The 19,444-nt window shown below is 56.7% G+C and overlaps 1 protein-coding gene across 1 annotated transcript in view; it reads left to right on the forward strand.

Moving 5' to 3' along the window:
* The window catches only part of SDK2 (sidekick cell adhesion molecule 2), a 262,181-nt gene extending 243,345 nt beyond the window's left edge, over window positions 1–18,836 (forward strand). Inside the window, exons 41-45 of the mRNA XM_059049005.2 lie at window positions 23–187; window positions 1,470–1,610; window positions 1,892–2,030; window positions 4,074–4,200; window positions 13,490–18,836. Of these exons, the coding sequence (XP_058904988.1) occupies window positions 23–187; window positions 1,470–1,610; window positions 1,892–2,030; window positions 4,074–4,200; window positions 13,490–13,846 (929 nt within the window). The 3' untranslated portion in view covers window positions 13,847–18,836. The remainder of the gene's footprint in view (window positions 1–22; window positions 188–1,469; window positions 1,611–1,891; window positions 2,031–4,073; window positions 4,201–13,489) is intronic.
* The last annotated feature ends 608 nt before the right edge of the window (window positions 18,837–19,444 follow it).

Raw genomic sequence — 19,444 nt, forward strand, 5'->3', positions numbered from 1 at the left:
CTCCCTCTCTGTGCCCCTGCAGACGAGGGGCTCTGGGACATCCTCATCAAAGACATCCCCAAGGAGGTGACGTCCTACACGTTCAGCATGGACATCCTCAAGCCAGGCGTGAGCTATGACTTCCGGGTCATCGCTGTCAACGACTACGGCTTTGGCACCCCCAGCAGCCCCTCGCAGTCTGTGCCAGGTACTGGCCTGCGGGTGAGGGGTGAGGGCGCCCCGCTGAAGAGCCTTGTGGCGGAGTCTGGGGCAGGGATGAAGGAGGAGAGGTAGCCGCCCCAGAAGAGACCGGGCTGGGGACCGCTTCAGTTCTCTGAAGCAGAGAGCCCTGGGCCAGGGCCTGAGTCAGCCTTCGACTCTGGAAGGAGCTGGGGGCCAGGGGTCTTTTGGGTTCCTTTTCAAGGACTCCAGAAGCCCTGGGCAGGGGGCCCAGTGGACTTGGGGATGACTCAGCGGGACCAAGATGAGAGTCTCCCTCCCTCAGCTTATCACCCAGGAGATTCAAGGGCACCAGGCCGTAAACTGTGTGCTTCCGTGGAAAGCTCACCCCAAACAGAGCCAGCAGCCTGTGAAGCACAGGCCTGAGCAGGCAGCTCCCCGATGGGGCAGGACTCCATCCCTCCCCTTCCTACTTGCCTTTCTCTTCCCGTTGTCTCCGAGCTCACAGAGGATGCCAGTATCGAAACCCATGGCCCCAAATCTAACCACTAACCACTTTTAATACCGAGGCCTCTTCCCTCAAGGCAGGAATATAACTCAAAATGTCTACTCACCAGGCACGTTTCACCCTTGCCCTGATAGAAACAGATCACGGGAAGTAAACACTTCAAGACTGAAACAGGAGAGCCAGCCCCCATCAGGCAGTGGCATGGATTAGTACCGGTCGGGTGCAGGGAGCACAGTACTGGGGCCTTTGGAGGAAGGGGAGTCTCCCTGGAGGAGGCTTTCTGAAGACCCACTCATGTCCACCCTCCCAGCTCTCCCTGCCTTCTGCTACCAGAAAAAGATTTCTGTCACAACTGAACCTTGGGAGAAACTCTCCTAGGCCCATCACAGGCCAGGCAATCGCCTTTCCAACCACAGTGGTGTCTGTCTGTCAAGGTAGCCCCTGGGCCACGGGTGGCAAGGAAAAATAAGAAAGGAAAGATGGCAAACATGCTGCCAGTCCTCCCTCCTGTGTCTTTAGCAGACATCACTAATCAATCCCAGCACTCTTTCCTAGGGAGTCTAGAACCGACCTCAGAACTTTTCTCAAAACAGCCCTCCAGGCAGCGCTTTACTGATTGGTCAGAGCTGGCCCTTGAGATGAAACCGTCCCTACCAACCTTAGGTTCTCCCTCATCCAGAGGGCACAGACCCAACCACCCGTAAAGTGTGAGAGCAGGTGGTAGGGTCCCAGCCGGAGCAGGAGGTTTGGAGGCAGGACGGAGCCGAGCAGTCCTGGACCTGACACCCGCTCCGTGCTGCAGCCCAGAAAGCCAACCCCTTCTACGAGGAGTGGTGGTTCTTGGTGGTCATCGCGCTCGTCGGCCTCATCTTCATCCTGCTTCTGGTCTTTGCGCTCATCATCCGAGGCCAGAGCAAGAAGTATGCCAAGAAGACAGACTCAGGTGAGCTGGCCCCGAGCCCTGCCAGCTGGACGGGACTTCCACGTGGCTCCCTCCCTTTGGGCAAGGGCGGGGTCTTCCCTCCCCGGGAAGTGCACGTGCTCTGATGGCGGGGCGGCGGGGGGGGCGCCTAGGGTTCCTACCCGCTATCTCCATCTCCTGTTTTGGTTTCGACCCTAACAGGAGAAGGGGGACAGCCCAGCCATGGGGGAGGCGGGGAGGCCACCTGGTCTAAAGGGATGGAATGAGTGAAGGATGTCCGTCCCCACCCTCTCCCTTCCCAGGGAACAATGCCAAGTCTGGTGCCCTGGGCCATGGGGAGATGATGAGCTTGGATGAAAGCAGTTTCCCTGCCCTAGAACTCAACAACCGGCGGCTCTCAGTCAAGAACTCTTTCTGCCGAAAGAACGGCCTGTATACCAGGTAGTGGGCTGTCTGCGTGGGGGACTGGGGGATGGGGGTTTGGGGGCCAGCCGTGCCGAGGGACTGGGGGACTCCTGGGAGGGCCGCAGAGCAGGCAGGGCCCCGTGCTGGAGCGGCGTCCACCGGGAATGGTCACAAGGAAGACTGAGCTGGACCCAGGCAGCTCCACAGGGGCTGGGGAGAAGGTCACAAGGAGGTGGGTACAGAGGGTTTGTGCCAGACTCGGCAGAATACAAATCACTTGCACAATTCTGCAAACCACCGACTGCTGTTTGGGGCCAGCTGCTGCTAGTACAGGCCTGAAGCCGTGATAGTTACTGGCCCGAAAGGCGAGATGCACCCAGCGAAGGTGGGCCAAGCAGGAGTCCCCTCATGACTGCTTATGCCTTAACTTGTCCTCCTTCCGGAAAGTGAGGGCCACCAGAGTGCGGACGCCCTCTCCCCCGGGTACCTACTCATACCTGCTGCAGTTGTAGACAGTTTCCCGCCCCCCCCCCAGCCCCCCAAGTCCACAGGCTCAGCATCGTGCTCAAAGGGCAGCATCTTGAGAGCAGCCAACCAGGGCAGGTCTGGGCTGTCCAGCTCCTGTCTCCTCCTGACACCTCTCCAGACCCAGGCCCCTCCTAGCCCCACTTGCTGTGGCGGGCCAGGCTACCTGTATCCAAGGGCAGGGGCAGCTGCTTTGGCTCGTGTGAGCCTCACCTGATCGACCTGGCAGCGTCAGGCTCCCGGGAGCATGGGAGGGACTGGGGCCGCGGCCCAGGGGCTCCTCTCTCCAGCCTCGGCCCTGTTAACATTCCCGGCTCCTTGGAGGTGCCCGCGGGAGTGGGGGGATTTGCCTCTCCCAGGCGCAGCTCACAAAGCTTCCCTCTGTCCGGTCCTGGAAGGAAGAGGCGACGTGTGTGTTCAGCAGGAGGACAGCGGGAGGGGTGTGCAGGCCGGCCAGCCCCGCTCTCATCCCCTGCCAAAGCCAGCTTTCCAAAGAAAGAGCCGTTTGAGGCCACAGTGGCCGGCCAGGCTCTGGGGCCCTGCCACGTGGAACAAGAGGACGTTTCACCCACAGCCTGGCCTCGCCTGCCTCTCACGCCCCCGGTGTCCACACACTGCGGCCCCCTACCCCGCTGTGTATACACAGAAGTCCGTGGCTCCCAAACCAGCCCCAGGCTCCGGGGGCCTGACCCAATCACAGTGACACATCAGTGCCCGCTCACCCTGCATGTCGCCAAGACAGCAGCAGCCTGGCGCCCCGTTTTCTCCCTCCTGCCGGGGTCCGTCTTTGCCTCTCTCGTCTGCCTGAAGCTGCTGCTTGCTCTGCCATCTTACTCTTCAGTAGTTTAAAGATGCAGCTCTGTTGACTGGAATAAAATCCGTGCACATATAGTACGAGAGGTTGGAGGTAGCAGGGGGGGGTTGCTTGTGACACGGTCCCAGGCCACCGGGTTGTTCTCGGAGTGGCATTTCGGCAGCAAACCGCCTCCAGCCCAAGCGGGACAGCTGGGGTTCAGGGCCTCGCTGCCATCGACGCTTCCTGGAGCAGGGTACGCAGACCACGGGGGCATCAGGCGCTGGGCAGGGCCCCCTCGCACCCCATCCTGAGAAGACACAGATAGGGCAGAGTCATGGAGGACCCCAGCCACGTGCCCCGGGCCCCTGGGAGCCTGCCAGCCGGCCTCCCCTGCCCCCATCCCGTCCCCGACCCTCTCGTGCACCCCATGACAGGCAGGGTGCCCGAGGCGCCCTGTCCGGGCTGTTTGTTCAGGTGACTCAGAGCCAGGCCCCTGGGAAACGCACCACCTTCTCTAGGGCTGATTCTTCAAGCTAGGGTGTGACTCGGCCCATCTCTGGTCTCCTCCGAGCAGACGTGGAGGGAGGGAGGCCGTGAGTCTCCTATTCCGGGCCTCTGCAAGGCCCAGACCCGGGAAGGAGGGACACAGGACGGAGGGGTCTGAGGGCCCCCAGGCTCCCCTGTGCCCCCCGGGCTGGAGGAGGCTGCCGTGAGTGAGGCCGGCTCTCAGCTCTTCCCCCCCGGCTCCCGCTCTCTAGGTCTCCTCCTCGGCCCAGCCCGGGCAGCCTCCACTACTCCGACGAGGACGTCACCAAGTACAGCGACCTCATCCCCGCCGAGAGCAGCAGCCTGACCGAGAAGCCCTCGGAGATCTCGGACTCTCAGGTGAGGGGCAGGAGGGCCAGGTGCCCCGGAGAGGGAGGTGAAGCAGCCCACCCCAGAGCGTGGACCTGCCCATTTCCTCCTTCCCTCCTTGCCTTTACGGGCCGGAAAAACCAAGGGGCCCCAGGAAACCATCCAGAAGGTGTGTGTAGGCCAACTGCCACCTCCCAAGCTCTGCTCAGAGTTTGCACCCTGGGCTAGTGGGGTCCCTGGAACTCCCGAGAGCATGGCCCTCTGGGTTTGCAAGGGTCACCCCACATGCTCCGTCCCTCAGTAGCTCTGGGCTGCAAAGGAGCATGAAGACGAGGAGAGCGAGGTTGACACAGCAGCCCTGCTTTGCCAGAGCCCGGAGAACCACCGAACGTAGCTAGTCGGGGTCAGAACGAGCTCCAGAAATGGGGGGCTGGGTGCCCTGGACCCCCAAGGATGGAAAGCAGTGTAGACCGTTAAAGCGTTAAGCTTTGGAGGTTGAGACCTGAGCTGGATCCTGGCTGTGCTGCCTGGGAGCCACGGGTGTCACGGGTGTGCTAAGTAACGTCTTGGACGCTCAGTTTCTCTCTCTGTAGAATGGGCTCACGGGGCTGTGGGGAGGAGTTGCTGAGATTACGTTCCATAAATGCCAGCTCTTACTGTTGAAAAGGGGATGGTGCCTTTGGGAGATCCAGAGCTTTAGAGAGGCTGCCATTAGGTGGCCACACAGGGACACTGCCCCAGACTTTAGGGAGAGGGGATTGAGTGTATTCCAACGAAGTGATGGTACAGCCTCTTACCCCAGCCCTCTCGGCCTTGGCCAAGCCCGACGGTTGCCGAGGAAAGGGCAGCAGAGGGCTACTGTGTCCCACGCCCTGGACCTTTCTGCCCGGTGCTGGGAGAGGATGAGAAGGAAGGGGTGGCAGCAGGGAGCGGGGCTGCTGGCCGGGCAGGATGTGCCAGCAAGCCTGGGATCCAGTCGTGGCCCCGGGAACCGGGGGCTTCTTGCTCACTGCTGTTTTGTTCAGCCAGAGTTACTGTTGGGCTTGGCCGAGCCAGAGAGGCTGGAGCCGACACCCCAGCTCAGAGCTGGCAGGGACAGAGACCCCAGCTTAGCCTGGGTTACACGGGGACTCACGATTCAGCTTATGGCATCTTGTTATGAGTTTTTTGTTGTTGTTGTTTTTGTGGTTTGTGGGCCTCTCCCTGTCGTGGCCTCTCCCGTTGAGGAGCACAGGCTCCGGACGCGCACGCTCAGCGGCCACGGCTCACGGGCCCAGCCGCTCCGCGGCACGCAGGACCCTCCCGGACCGGGGCACGAACCCGCGTCCCCCGCATCGGCAGGCGGACTCTCCACCACTGCGCCACCAGGGAAGCCCTTGCTATGAGTATTTAACTCTTTGCAGCCACATCCGTACTGGGGACTTACAAGGCCATGCTTCCTAAAGCATGATTTTTCTTTCTTTCTCCCCAGAGATGGAGATGAGCATTTGGCTTGTAGGTACATAAGGTAAAATTGAAAAAGATAAAGGGATCCCCTGTGCCCGTGGGGTGGTAACAGAGGGCTGCTTGAGCCCCACTCCTGTCTGTGGGGAGAGCAGCGTGGTGCCTGGCGGAAGGATTGCTCTGCTCAGCCCTCCTTGACCTTCTGCAGAGGGCATTGTTACCCACCCTCGTCAGCTGAGCCCCGACCTTTCAGAGAGTGAGGCACCTGAGTGCAGACGGTACTGCCCCATGTCTCCGGAGCTTTCTGTGGCCATCCCTGCAAGAGTCTGGAGGACCCTCACATGGGATACAGAGCTGGTCCCTGAGGCCATGCCAGGGTCCCCCAGCCTTGAAGAGGTTGCTGGGAGAAGAATTCCCATCCCAAGAGCACCGTGCTTCAGAAGTTACCCCAGGGCGGCAGAGTACCCAGAATCCTCCATTTAGCTATTGGTCTCGTTTGTCCAGAACAAGCCCATCACTTGAGCACTGTTTCCATAGCATCCTGGAACCAACCACCCCTTCGGGGAGCACATACCCTAGAGGACCAGAATGCCCAAAGCGAAGACCATAGCCCAGGCCTGGAGTTCCACCTGCAGCGTCTGGGATGGTTCTGGATTTGATTTGGGGCTGGGTTGAGTTGAGTTGGGTTTATGTCCTCTGAAAGCTAAGTTGCATAAGAGCAGGGACTCGTGACAGTTCTGATCACTGCTGTGTCCCCAGAGTCCTGCACGGCACTGGCATGTGGGCTCCCTGGCGTTATCTGTTGAAAGCAGGAGAGGGTCACTGGGGAAGGTAGTCAGACTCAACAGACTCAAAACCGTATATGGTTAGCGGGTTAGAGAAGCAAAGATTCATGGAATAACCAGCATCAGATCTCAGACATTCAAAGAGGCTCTTCAAAGTAACGCTGACGACAGAAGCCAGCCACCCCCCTACTGGGCCACACTCAGCATCCCGAGTGCCTCTCCACGGTGTATCTTCACACCGACACTCCAAGGCAGACCTTGGTGTCATCTTTTTTGTACAGATGGGGAAACTGAGGCAGGGAGAGCTTAAGTGAGTCGGCCCAGGTCCAGAAGTGCAAACCCAGGCTTCCAGATTGTGGAGCCAGAGGCTACACACAGGCCTTAGGATGTCAGAACCCAGATCAGCCCCTCGGTCCTGCCCCTGTCCTGAAGCCGGTGACGTTGCCCTCGTGGCAGACCTTTCTGGAAAGACCTTCAGAGCTAGCTGATGAAACAGTCTTGAGGATATAAGCAACTGGATTTTCTAAAAAAAATAAACAAACTCCAGCCTGTCTTTAAAAGATAAAGACAGACACTCAGAGGAACGTGCTACAGGCACTAAAACTTTCCCCAAGAAAGACACCCTGGCAGCTTTGGACAGTGGATAACTGGAGTGATTGTCCGCCCGCTTCTGAGGCTGCTCTGAAGGGGGACACTCGTTTGAAAATCAGCAGCACTTAGTTGTGGTTGGTGTGTGACCCTGGACTTGAATCCCAGCCCATCCTTTACTGACCCTGGCATGGGGGTGGGGGAGATCCTTCAAGCCCTCACCCACACAGCACAGTAGGACCATCTCTCCAAGGGGCGGTTACAGGAGTACATTAGGTGAGATGGAGTCGGGCCTGTGCAGTGCCAGGTTCATCACAGGGGCCCTAGAAAAGGCAACCAGGCTCACCTGGGTCTGTTCTAGAATTGTTCTTGAAAACCAGGCAGTTGGCTTTAGGGTCAGGGCAGGTTGCATAGGATCCAGGAGGCTACCGTCAGAACATTAGCATCTTCCGACATGAAGGGGCCCAGGAGGACCCTGAGAGGTTCAGCCATCAGTCACCCATGTGCCCCCAGCCCCAGGGCACTGGTATGTCGTGCACTGTTAAGTGGTGAGAATTCCCTGGCGGTCCAGTAGTTAGGACTCAGCCCTTGCACTGCTGGGGCCCTGGTTCAGTCCCTGGTCAGGGAACTAAGATCCCACAAGCCATGTGGTGTGACCCCCAAAACCAAAACAAAACAGAAAGTTGAATTGCTTCCATTACCTGTGGGTAAAGGTCCACCTCCCTGAGCCCCTAAGTGTCACCGGGAGGACCCCAAGAAGCATGCTCAGTGATTCTGCAGCTACAGGTGGGGTCATGCCTGGTTCAGCCAGGGCCACTCCTCTGTGCCTCTGTGGGTCGGATTGAAGTTCCTGCCTAAGCGGCTCAGGAGGCCTGGGTGTCCGCATTTGCCCAGGGCTGTGAGGGCCGGTGCAGGGGTGCAGGGGTGCAGGGGGCAGGCAGACGGTGACTTCTCAGTGCCCACTCTGAGGGCCAGGAGGTGACGGAGACGCGGGCCTGCCTCCCAGGGGCTCCCTGCGGGCTGGAGGGGACAGACTGGAGACAGGGCAGCTGGCCTCCCTCTGATGTTTCTCGTGCTGTCCGCTCGCCCCCCTGAGAAGCAGCTGGGCCGCACGCCAGTATCTGGAATGTTCAGCATCCACCGTCACGACGTTCAATTCGGGGCTCACGGTGGATGCACCGTTCGCCCTGCCCGCGTCAGTTTCTGCAAGGGCACATCCCTAAGGGCTGCAGCCACACAGCCAGCCCCTCAGGCCAGCTGTCTTTGTGAAGTCCCCACCCCGCGCCCGCAGGTCCCCGAGGGTAAATTTTGCCCATGCCGCCTGGCTGGTCTTCTAAGTCAGACCACCCAAAAGTCACTCTCCAAAATGGGAGGAAATCTGCCCAGCCATTTTCTTGTGATATGGTAATAAACACAGAGTCGAGGTTTCTTATAAACAAACACACATACAACGTGGGAAAGGCCATAACAGGGCTGTGGGTGGAGGCAGAGGAGGGAGGGGGCGTGGGGTGGGCTGGCGGCTGCGTCTCAAGGGGTACAGGAGAAGGGGGTTCCAGGCAGGGGGACCCACAAAGGCTGAGGCTTGTTTGATGGAACTTCTAAAAAGAAAGTATGGCCACTGTCCTACTTCATTTCAAAGTCAGAGCCTGGGTAGAAAAATCACATAGTTAGCGCACAAGTAAATCTCAATGGGAAAGGAATTCCAAGCCAATGGCAAGTCTCTTCTAATGGATCCTCAGTCCTTTGTGATGTCTGGGCAGCCCCTTTAAGCGCATTATAATGAAATCGAACCTATGAGAAAAAGGAAATATATAGGCCATATTAGATTTTATACACTGTTTATTGAGCACCCAATCAGAAGAGTGAACATTTTCGAAGGCTTACTAGGAGCCAGGAATGGCTCTAAGGATTGTTCGAGAATGGTACCACTTAACCCACGAGCCCCCCTGGGAGGCCTGGTGCTGTCAGTGGACCCGCACAGGTTGGGCCCTGCGTGACACCTGGAAGGGGTAAGGAGCCCAGAGCCCCGGAGAAAAATGTGCCTCAAGGAGGCATCTCCCACCCCCACCCCACCTCTAACCTCCGGGAGGCTGCAGCCCCTGCATGGGGGGGCCTCGGCTGGTTCAAGAGTGAGAGCATCCAAGGTGACGGACTCCCATCCAGGCTTCAGGCTAGACCCCGCGCAGGGAGCCCCTGGACCACAGGCGGGGGAGGGGCTCCAGCTCCCAGTCTCCCAGGAAGCTGCACAGGGTGACCTGTCATCTGGGGCAACACATTTCCTGCCAGAATTCTTGAGATTCAACAAGATACGGGCACCCTGCCCCGCCCTGGGCTCTCGACACCGACACCGGTCCCCAAGCCCAGGACAGCTCCGCCCTGTCGCCTGCTGAGTCTGATACAACAGTCCCTCCTTCTAGAAAGGAACAGAAACGCTAAAGGCTTTCCATCGCCCCCTCTCCTTTGTCTCCGTCCCTTCTCCGGGGTCCTCCCTCCCGCCGGGGTCCCCGCTCTGCTGTGCACCCCCATCGCCAGGCCTGGTGTCTGCGCCCCCCCCACCCTCCGCAGACCTTGGTGATTGCTGATGGAGTGGCTTTGAGCTGCTGTTAAGAGGCCGAGGAGCTGAAGCAGTCACCTGATTGCCTGGCAGCCTGGAGGGACTGCCCGTGAAAGGCCCTCTTTGTGCTGGGCCGGTCACTGGGAAGCTGCATTCAATTACCGAGGAGGGCCGGGCGAGAGTTGAAAGCCGGAATGGGAGCCCCTGGTCCCCTCTCGCTTTCTTTCTTCTCTTCTCACCCCACCCCCATCCAGAAAAGAAACAGATGTTCTCGGAGGTGGAGGCGGAGAAGAGCACGTGCAGAGACCCCATCCTTTGACACTGGAGAGCTGGGGGAGGGGCAGACCAGACTGTAGCCCACACCCCTCCTGCAGCGCAGCCTCCCCAGCTCCTCCTCCTCTGGCTTTCCCGTCTCCGCCGGGATTCGCCGCCCCACAGAGTGTCTGGTGCACAGTAGGTGCTCAACAGAGGATAGGAGATGATTTGGATGAACGGGCTTTGGTCTGGGCCCCCGGGAGGGCCAAGGAGGCCCATTCCCTACCTACGAATCGTCCTAGGGGGTTGGGGTTTTGTGGGGAAGCAGGAACCATACATACTTTTCCTTTCCCAGCTGAGCACTGAGTCAGCCTCCCCCATCCCGTGGCCCCTTCTGACCCCTCCTCTGGGGACTTTGAGGCCCCATCTCTCCCAGACACCCCCTCACTTTCTCCCTAAGAATACCTTTACACTATTCTCTCATACATTAGCTCACTTCGTCCTGTGAACTGCGGGATCTACCCATTTTACAGACAAGGATACTGAGGCTGAGCGAGGCTAAGTGATGGGTCCAAGCTTACCTACCTGGGAAGGGACAGAGTCAGGACTTCACCGTGCCCCCGTCCCCTCTCACCCCGGAGACTTATTCACTCCAGGCCCACGGTGATTTGGGGATTTCTCCTCAAGACTGGGGCCTGGGGCTGGCCGAAGTTCTAGAACCTCTAGCAACGATTCCAGCCAGTTGGTAGGTGCCCTCCCAGAGAGACCTAACCTGTAGGGAAAACTGTGGGATGCCCCTCTCGCCCCCCATACTCTCAGCCCCTCACTGCTCCTGGACCGGAGGAACCCCAGCCTCCTCCTCTACAGCTCAGACTTCTCCTGCCCCTGGGCCAGCCTCACCACAGCCCCAGGCATCAGGTGCCCGCCCCTCGGCCCCTCCCCTGGGCTCCTGGCATATGGAGCCCTCCAGTCTGCGCAGCCCCTTTGTTCCCTCCTGGGCCGGCAGCTGGGCCGTAGGCAGAGAAAGGGCTTGTATTGTGCCGCTTTTGCGTCATGGGAAGAAGGGTGAGGGACTTTCCATTGTCTTGGGCAACCCGCTCTGCCTGCCAAGACGATCGTGTCCTGGGGGTGCCTGCTGGGGGCGGTGGGGACTGTGGAAGGGCGGGGAGGAGGAGGGGAGGGGCCAGGGAACATAAATTAGCAGGTCAACCAGGGAGCAATTAATCCCCATGGGAGGGTAGAGGGGCTCTCCTTCCTGTCTCGTGACCTCCAGGCAGGAGTATGGGAGTTCAGAGCATGCGTGGGCTTTGGAAAATCAGGCAGGCCTGCGTTCAAGTCCAACTCATCATTTCCTTGGGCAAAACCCTCACCCTCTCATCAGCACTCAAGTAGTGTAGTAGCTACAGCGCAGGGGTGTGAAAATTAAATACGAGAATGCAAGTCAGCGTTTCCTGCTGTCTGGCAAAGAGCCTGCTCCAGAGTGAGTGTCATTTTGGTTCTTTGCATTGTACCTATTTCTCCTGAAGGTTTAGATGCCGTACAGAACTTTGAGTTCCTGAAAACAAGTGCACATTACCTCTCCCACAGTTCAGACCTTTGGGGCAAGGTCAACTCCCCGTTTTCTTTACCTGTGAAGCAAAACACAGATGATCATCCCAGACTCGTTTGTATTGGGCTCACTGGGCTGCAGGGTTTTTCCAACGTATATTTTACTTGATAACATTAACTTACTGCCTCCAAGCATGTATTCTCTGGGCAGAGATGAGGCAACGCAAGCGTGGTCTCTGAACCATGTTCATTGCGAATGAGCTCTTCGCTAAAATCAGTGCATGTCTTGCAGGGAGTTCTCAGGGCCTTCCCATCTGCTGTCTTATTAGTTCTCAAAACATCTCTGGGAGCTTGGGGTGGGGGAAGGGGTGCATGGTATTTTTAGCTCCACAGTTCGGAGCCGAACGCTACTTTACTTTACAACCCAGGCTGACTCCTGTGCTGATTTCCCCAAAAGGCAGATAGAGCACGTGCCAAGGACACCAGAGTATCACCGTGTTCAGGACAATTTCATTCTTTTTCTGTTTCTCCCCGAAAGCCTCAGGGTGGTCATCGTGTGAAAATGCAGAACTTCTGTTGATCTTTTTCTCTTGCTTCTTTTATAACTTGAGTGTTGCTTTTATTTTGGATCACACGCGGGGGAGGCAGGGGAGCATCCACACTTTGTTCGGCGCCAGGAGCCCCTAAAGGTCTTCTAACCTGGCCCTGGCTTTGTCCCCAGTCACACAGTAAGTCAGAGGCTGGATGTGGATTAGAACTCAGTATATCATGCGTGAACCTCTGTTTTAAAATGTAGGTTTGTTGGGCTTCCCTGGTGGCTCAGTGGTCGAGAGTCCGCCTGCCGATGCGGGGGACGCGGGTTCGTGCCCCGGTCCGGGAGGATCCCACGTGCCGCGGAGCGGCTGGGCCCGTGAGCCGTGGCCGCTGGGCCTGCGCGTCCGGAGCCTGTGCTCCGCGACGGGAGAGACCACGACAGTGAGAGGCCCGCGTACCGCAAAAAAAAAAAAAAAAAAAAAAAATGTAGGTTTGTTATTATTCGGGTATGATGAGGCCAGCAGATCAGGAGGTGACCGCCAATGAAAAGTTAGTTTGTTATTCACAGTTCCCAAGAAGAGGGGACACACCAGGCCAGGTGGGACCACACAGGGAAACACCAGGTTTGGTCAGGAGTCAGAGGAGCAGGAGGAAAACAGGAAAACGCAGGCAGGAGCCTTTATTGTGGTTCCCACAGGAAAGGCAAGGCAGGGCAGGGCAAGCAGGCTTAGGCTAGTTTGAATAAATTCAGGGGGGCCCTAGGGGTTACGGCTGCCCCTAGTTGTCTGGTACCTGCCCCTGGGGAGATTAGGGATAGGGAATAACGGGTCCAAGGCAGTGTGTAAGAGCCCGTTAGAGGAGGTGGTATAGGCGTGGACTCTGGGTGTGAAAGGCTGCTTACTCTCTCCAGGAACTGGCTAGTCCTGGGAGGGGCAGTCGTCCCAGTGTCAGCAAAGGCCCCAGCTATCAAAGCATCAGAAATACAGACAGTGGAAAGACATGATGAATTCGACCTCGAAAACATTATACGAAATGCAAGAAGCCAGACAGACATGTGGTGTGGTTCCGTTTTTATGCCATATCCAGAATGGGTCACTCCACGGAGACAGAAAGTGGACTGGTGGTTGCCAGGGGTGGGGCTCGGGGGGAGGTGGGGGAGGAAGGAGTGAGGAGACTGCTTCGTGGGTACAAGGTTTCCCCCGGGGGTGATGATGAAGAGGTTTGGGGTTGAAAAGACGTGATGGTCGCAAAACGCTGCGAACGTACCGCGCGCCAGTGAATCGTGCACTTGACAGTGGTTAACCTTCTGTTATGTGAATTTCACTTCGATTTTTCCTAAGAGGTTAGAACTCAGGTCTTCCGGTTCCCATGGAGGGTCCTCAGGCTCTGCGCCAGCCCTGGGGTAGAGGCCTCATACACATCATGAGCTCTGAAGGTGCATAAGCACTAGGGCATCGTACCCCCTTGGCAGAGAGGGGGCTGAGATACCCACAGGCCAGGGCTCGGAAGTGGCTGAGCGGAGGTTCAGACGAGAGTGTTCTGTGCCTGTCGGCCCTGATCTTGCCGAGCCGTCCCCGGGGGCCACTGACAGCCCGATTCTCTGCCCTCCCAGGGAAGCGACAGTGAGTACGAGGTCGAGCCGAGCCCCCAGAAGGCCCACTCTTTTGTCAACCACTACATCAGTGACCCCACCTATTACAACTCGTGGAGGCGACAGCAGAAGGGGATCTCGCGGGCCCAGCAGGCCTCCAGCTACACGGAGAGCGGCCCGGGCGAGCCAGACCCCACCGCCCTGCCCGGCGGCAGCAGCACCCAGCAGGGCAGCCTCTTTCGGCCCAAGGCCAGTCGGACCCCAACGCCCCAAAACCCCCCGAACCCCCCGAGTCAGCAGAGCACCCTCTACCGTCCCCCCAGCAGCCTCGCGCCTGGCTCCCGGGCTCCCATAGCAGGATTCTCATCGTTTGTGTGATGTCATCCTCGTTGTCGGAAGAGGAAAAAGAAAGGAAACACAGCACCAAACTCCCCTTCCGCCCCTCCTCGCACCGCCTGCCAGAAAACAGAAACACCAAGAAACCAAGTCAACTTTTCACCTCCTGAGTTTATTTTTCCAGAGATTCCAGGGCCAGCAAAGCCGGTGTTGAGAAAGGTGGAGAAAAACCACGAGAGGACGTGTGTGGCTTCGAGATCGTGCGGTTTGCTGCTCCTTTGGGGGGCTGAGCAGAGTAGGGGGGGCTGGCTGCGGTGGACACGAGTGGGTTGGGCCCCTGGAGAGAGAGGGAGGGAGGGAGAGAGGGAGGGAAGGCAAAGGCTGGAGGGCTGTAAGGCGGGCGTGGCTGGGGGCTGGTGCGGGTGAAGAAACTTCTGGAAGTCCAGCTGGCTGCTCCCTTCCGGCATGTGCTGGAGCCCTGGGCCTGCTGCTGGCTGGTGCTGCGCCGGGATGGGCATCCCTGGGGGCAAAGCTCCCTCCCCCCTGTACCCACACTCCCACCCCACCCTGTGCAGCCCTCCGCCTCCCCCTCCACTACCCCCTCCCTTGTTCAGTGTCCCCGCAAAGCATTCGGTTTATTTAGAAAAACGAACCCAGCTGAAGGATGAGAATTTGCCTAGCTAGCTCCTTGCCCCTAACTGACTTTTTTGTTGTGAACCTAAGGAAGAGGGCCTCTAGGGGTTGGGGAGAGGTCCCCCCCCCCCCCACTGAACCCAGCCATCCCTTTCCTCGAATTCACTTTCCTGAGCACAGACTAGGAGAGGTGAACTTGGGGAACAGAGGTGGGGGCACTGGCCCGGCGTCACTGGGATAACTGGGCGTAAGGCAGGAAGTCAGCACCGGAAGGAGGAAGCTTGGACTTTTCCCTTTTCTTCCAATTCAGGTACCACCTGACCCCCTTCTTAAAGGGAGAGGGAAAAGGGAATTACAGAGGCGAGGAAATTCAGCTTCTGAAACGGGGGTGAGGCATCGCCATGGCAGACACACCTCTCTCCCTGGATAGACACCTTCACACACACACACACACACACACACACACACACACACACACACACACACACACACACACACACACACACACACACACACACACACACACGCTGCACTGGCAAGGAAAAGGGTCCAGAGATCCTCTCCAAGAGAAATCCCTTTGGGTCCTCCTAGCCAGCAGGACACACATTTTCAGATCTGTGTCCCTCGTTCTCAACCCATAGCCCTCTGTGTCTAAGACCCCCGCCTCCTAAGCCAGGGGCCCAGGAGCCCAGAGGGGCGGACCAAGTCTCTGGTCCCGAGGCTGGATCTCCCAGCACCCGATTTACAAGTCAAAGACCATCCCAACCCCCTATTAATGTCTTCCAGACTCGGCTCAGCCTGCCAGAGCTCAGAGCAAGGAGGGGCCCCATCCAAACTGAACACAAGCTTCCAAGACGCACAGCCAGGCTGGCCGGGGAGCGGGGAGCCGGTCAGATGGGACCAAGGGACAATTATAGCTTCTGGGAGACAGAGCTTTAAAAAGCTCCTTCTGGCGGCCTGCACCTTCCCATCAACTCGGACCTTCCGGATGCAGGGGTTTAAGGAGGAGCCTTTCCAGCTAGTTCCCTGGATGCTCCCCCAGGGTCCCGGACGGGCCGCTGCCACTGGGAGAGGGGATGGCCCGGCTGGGGCACATTTAGTGCATCTTGGGGCCCCTTAGTGGCGCAGGGCTCCCTGGAGGCGCCAAGCATGGGCACTGCTGCCCTGCCTGGGAGGAGGTGATGCCCCATTTCGAGGGCTGAGGAGAACAATGGAGGATTTGGGAAACAAGCCAAGGAAGGAGTGAGCCTATACCCCTCCCCACCGCCCCGAATCAGGTTCCTGGGCTGGAAGCAGGGCCAGGGGCCTGAGGAAAGGGCACACCCAGCTCTGGGCTCCCAGGCACTGCAACACACCCCCCCCCGCCGAACCGGGATGGGGAGAAGTTGGAAGATACGGCTCCTTAGACGGGCTGACCCGGCTGACCCGAGGTGGTCTAGAAAGGGAAGCATAGTCTTTCCCCCGAGGGAGGACACAGGCCTGAGGTCCTGCCCCTGTACACATCTGGCGTCTCCCTAGGGGAACGTGCACAGCTGCGGCGCTTGTGATGCTGCTGCTGCTGCTTTCTCTTGCCTTCTCTCTCTCTTTCCCGCCCCCCCCCCCCCCAAACAGTCTCATCCTTATTTCTGTCTGCTGTGTGTTAAACCATTTAAAGCCTTTCCCGGTTCGGTTCTTGTTGCGGAGCCCAGGGAGGGCTGTGGCAGGAGGAAGCGGGGATCAGTAGAAACGCTCTGCACGGCGGCGTGTATATACTTCACGAGGCCAAATTCGCTTCGCGTTCCGTGAATCACCTTGTGCATTAAGATGCTTGCCCTCCCCTCCCCACGTGCTCCTTCACACCCATGCTGACACACACACACACACACACACACACACACACACACACACACCCCTGGGCTCGTGCACACACACGCGGATATACACAGAACGCACAGCGTCCGTGTGTCCGCAGCCCCCTCGGGGGGCTGACGCGGGCTCCTGTGCGGGGCACGGGCAGCCTGAGTCACTCCCACACGTGGGGCGGGCTGGGTTCTGTCCTCCGAAAGGGCGCAACTCTTAGAGGAGCTGCGAAGGCGGGCCGGGCGGAGGTGAAAGTCCCAGCCTCAGGCCATTCCCCACCCACCTGAAACGGAGCCTCCACTGCCCCAGCCACATCTGGAAGCCCAGGTCCCCAGCTGTGGACCTCTGGATTTCTAAGAGGACATCTCTTTGCCCTTGTTTACATACCTGCTGGGGCAGCGGAGGCTCCCCACCCCCATCCAGACGCCTGGCTGCTCTGGAAAGGTGCGTGGGCACCGCCCACGGGTCACAGGGCGCCTCCCTGACCTTTGGTTTCTTGAGCCAGTGATGCCGGGACCCGTGTTTGTGTGACTCCACCTGAAGCGGGGTCACGCCAGGACACTCGCTTGCTGGCCCCTTTGGCTTTGCCTCTCTGTGCCCTCGGGAAATCTGGCGTTGCACCCCGCAGCTCACACTTGGCACACCAGGGCTGCCTTTGCCCTCCTGGCCACACCCTCCTGTGTTCACATCAGCTCCACACCCAGACTGCCAAGATGAACCAGAGAGCTGCTGCGGGTTCCAGAAGCACCTTCCTCCCAGGGCTCCAGGGAGTTTGCAAACACAGGCTGCCTCTCCTCCAATCACCCCACCTGACGCTGCCATGATTCAGAGGAAACAGGGATGTCGCTGGCTGCCCCGCCCTGCGCACGCTGGCTGGAGGCCTTCTGTCTCTGTCCACACCTCCCTGGGCAGGGCTTTTAAAGGTGCCAGAGCCTCCCCATAGCCCACTCTGGGCAGGGGCTTCCCTCGCCTTCCCATGGTGCACATCTGAAGGTGCCCACACTTGGTGAGGGGCTGGAGGGGGAGGGAGGACCATCTGAACAGCAGCCACCTGCCCCTGGGTGCCTCTGTGTGGTCCTGGGCAGCGGCGGCCCTGACCACCACCTGAGCACAGGTGCCCTCTTGGGACCACCCCCCTTCTCTTTGTTTCTGTAAGAATAACCAAAAGCATTTAAATGTGTTACCTTCTTCTACGCATATAGACTCCAAAAACAGAAACCAACACAAATCTTTATTTTTTTGATTTAAAAGATACAGTGAAAAATTATGGGGAGAGTATTCATTATGGCAGGTGTCTATCTGTAAGAAAAATATATATATATATATGTCATATAGCTTGTTAGCAGGTTTATTTTTTGACTGAAAGGTAACAAAAAAAATTGATTTGAAATATATACCACGAGAAGTCCCATGTCCTGTCAAACTGGTCAGTATTTTATAAATAAACTTTTTTTTTTTTTTTTGGAGTCCTGAAGCCACGTCCATTCTTCTCCTCCCTGGAGGATAAGTGGGGATCCCAGCCCCACATTGCTCTCAAGTAATCTAGTCCCTAAACACCCCTTTTTAGCCTTTCTGTGGTGTTGCAGAGTCAAGCGTTCACGTTTTTCTGCTTTCTTAACGTAGGTGAGTGAACATCTGTGCCTTCAAGTGAAATGCACTGTTTTATTTATTTTACACTTTTAAGAGAAGAGCTTCTCAGATTACGCCCAATTAGAGGCAAAATGGTAATGAGTCATAATAATCGTCATAGCAATAGCTAACGCTTGTATGGCATCCACCCTGTGCCAGGCACTGTTCTAACCACTTTACATTGGTTGACCTATGGCATGTTTGTGCCCACCGCCTAGGAGGGAAACTGGATCAGGGAGAATGTAAGTGGCTTGCCCCTGAGAATTAGAAAAGCCAGGATTTGTTCTAAAGCAGTCTGGCTCTAGAGACAAATGCTGACCCTCCGATGTGCGAAGGCAAGTTTCTTGCCCGTTTTCACTTTAATTTCGACAAAGCCAGCACCTCAGGCCCTAGTGACCTTGGTGTAATAAGAGCCACCCTGGCATTTGGTGGATCTAACATGGTTAATCCACCCAGATTTAGAATTAGGGCTGGAATCGCTGAATTTCTGAGTACGCTGGCGTTAGAATAGACCACGCTTACCTCCCATAAATTAAGTCAGATGGATTCAAATAACAGAGAGAGAAGGAAAAATGATTTTAATAGTACATGTAAAGCCGTTCAGTTTTACACAGTACACTTATTTTATATAGTCTACATTGTTTAATGCATATTAGACATTTACTCATACGGAGGCCGTTCAACTAATCAAAACATAATTAAAGCAGGGAATTTAAAATACCTATTATGTATGCACCTTCTCCACTTTATTTTTACTTAAAACTCACAAATGTAAATTCATCCACCAATCTGTTCATGTTGGGTACAGTATTTTTCCCTTTTTTTTGAGAATGAGCTCAATGTGTAGAGCTCCGGTCTTTCTTACACATCTGTAATATATCATCAGTGAACTCCAGTTTCTATCTCTTTAAAGTAAAGCAAAACTATACAGAAATTTTGAAGTGGCGACTTCCGGTTTCTGGCATGTGAGGAGCTTGGGAGGTGCCAGCCCGTCCTAACAACGGGTAGAAAACTAAGCAAATGGAAAAATCAACACCTCCTCTTAGATCCATAAGAGAAGAGAAGTCACAGGACCAACTGCTGCCCCTCAAGTTAGGTGAATACAGAGAATCTCCACGTACCAGAGTAGAAACGATGGGTTGATATAAGAGCAGAATCCTAGATTTTATTACTCTTTCCCTAATAGTTTACTGTTCTTGTCCCCGATTCAGGGCTCTTTTATTTTTGCAACTTTACTTTATCAAAGCATTTGATGTAATTTTCAAAGAAATAACTGTCCTGATTCTGCCCGCTTATCCTATCCACTTACATCATATTTCATTAACTTACATAATTACTGTGAAATGCATGACTGGCGTCAAGGAGTTTGGGCAGACAGTGAGGAGTGGCTCCTTGTAAACATACAACTCAATCTGGTAGGAGCAAGGGTGTGGGCACCGCAGAAAGCAGGACGTAAGCCTTCCGTTCCCAGGGTGTGATGGGTTTCTTCATGTTTTGCAGAGAGAATCAATTAATATGGTTAATATTTGTTAAGCGGAG

The sequence above is a fragment of the Kogia breviceps genome, chromosome 19, assembly GCF_026419965.1.
Source record: "Kogia breviceps isolate mKogBre1 chromosome 19, mKogBre1 haplotype 1, whole genome shotgun sequence".
Classification (NCBI taxonomy): domain Eukaryota; kingdom Metazoa; phylum Chordata; class Mammalia; order Artiodactyla; family Physeteridae; genus Kogia; species Kogia breviceps.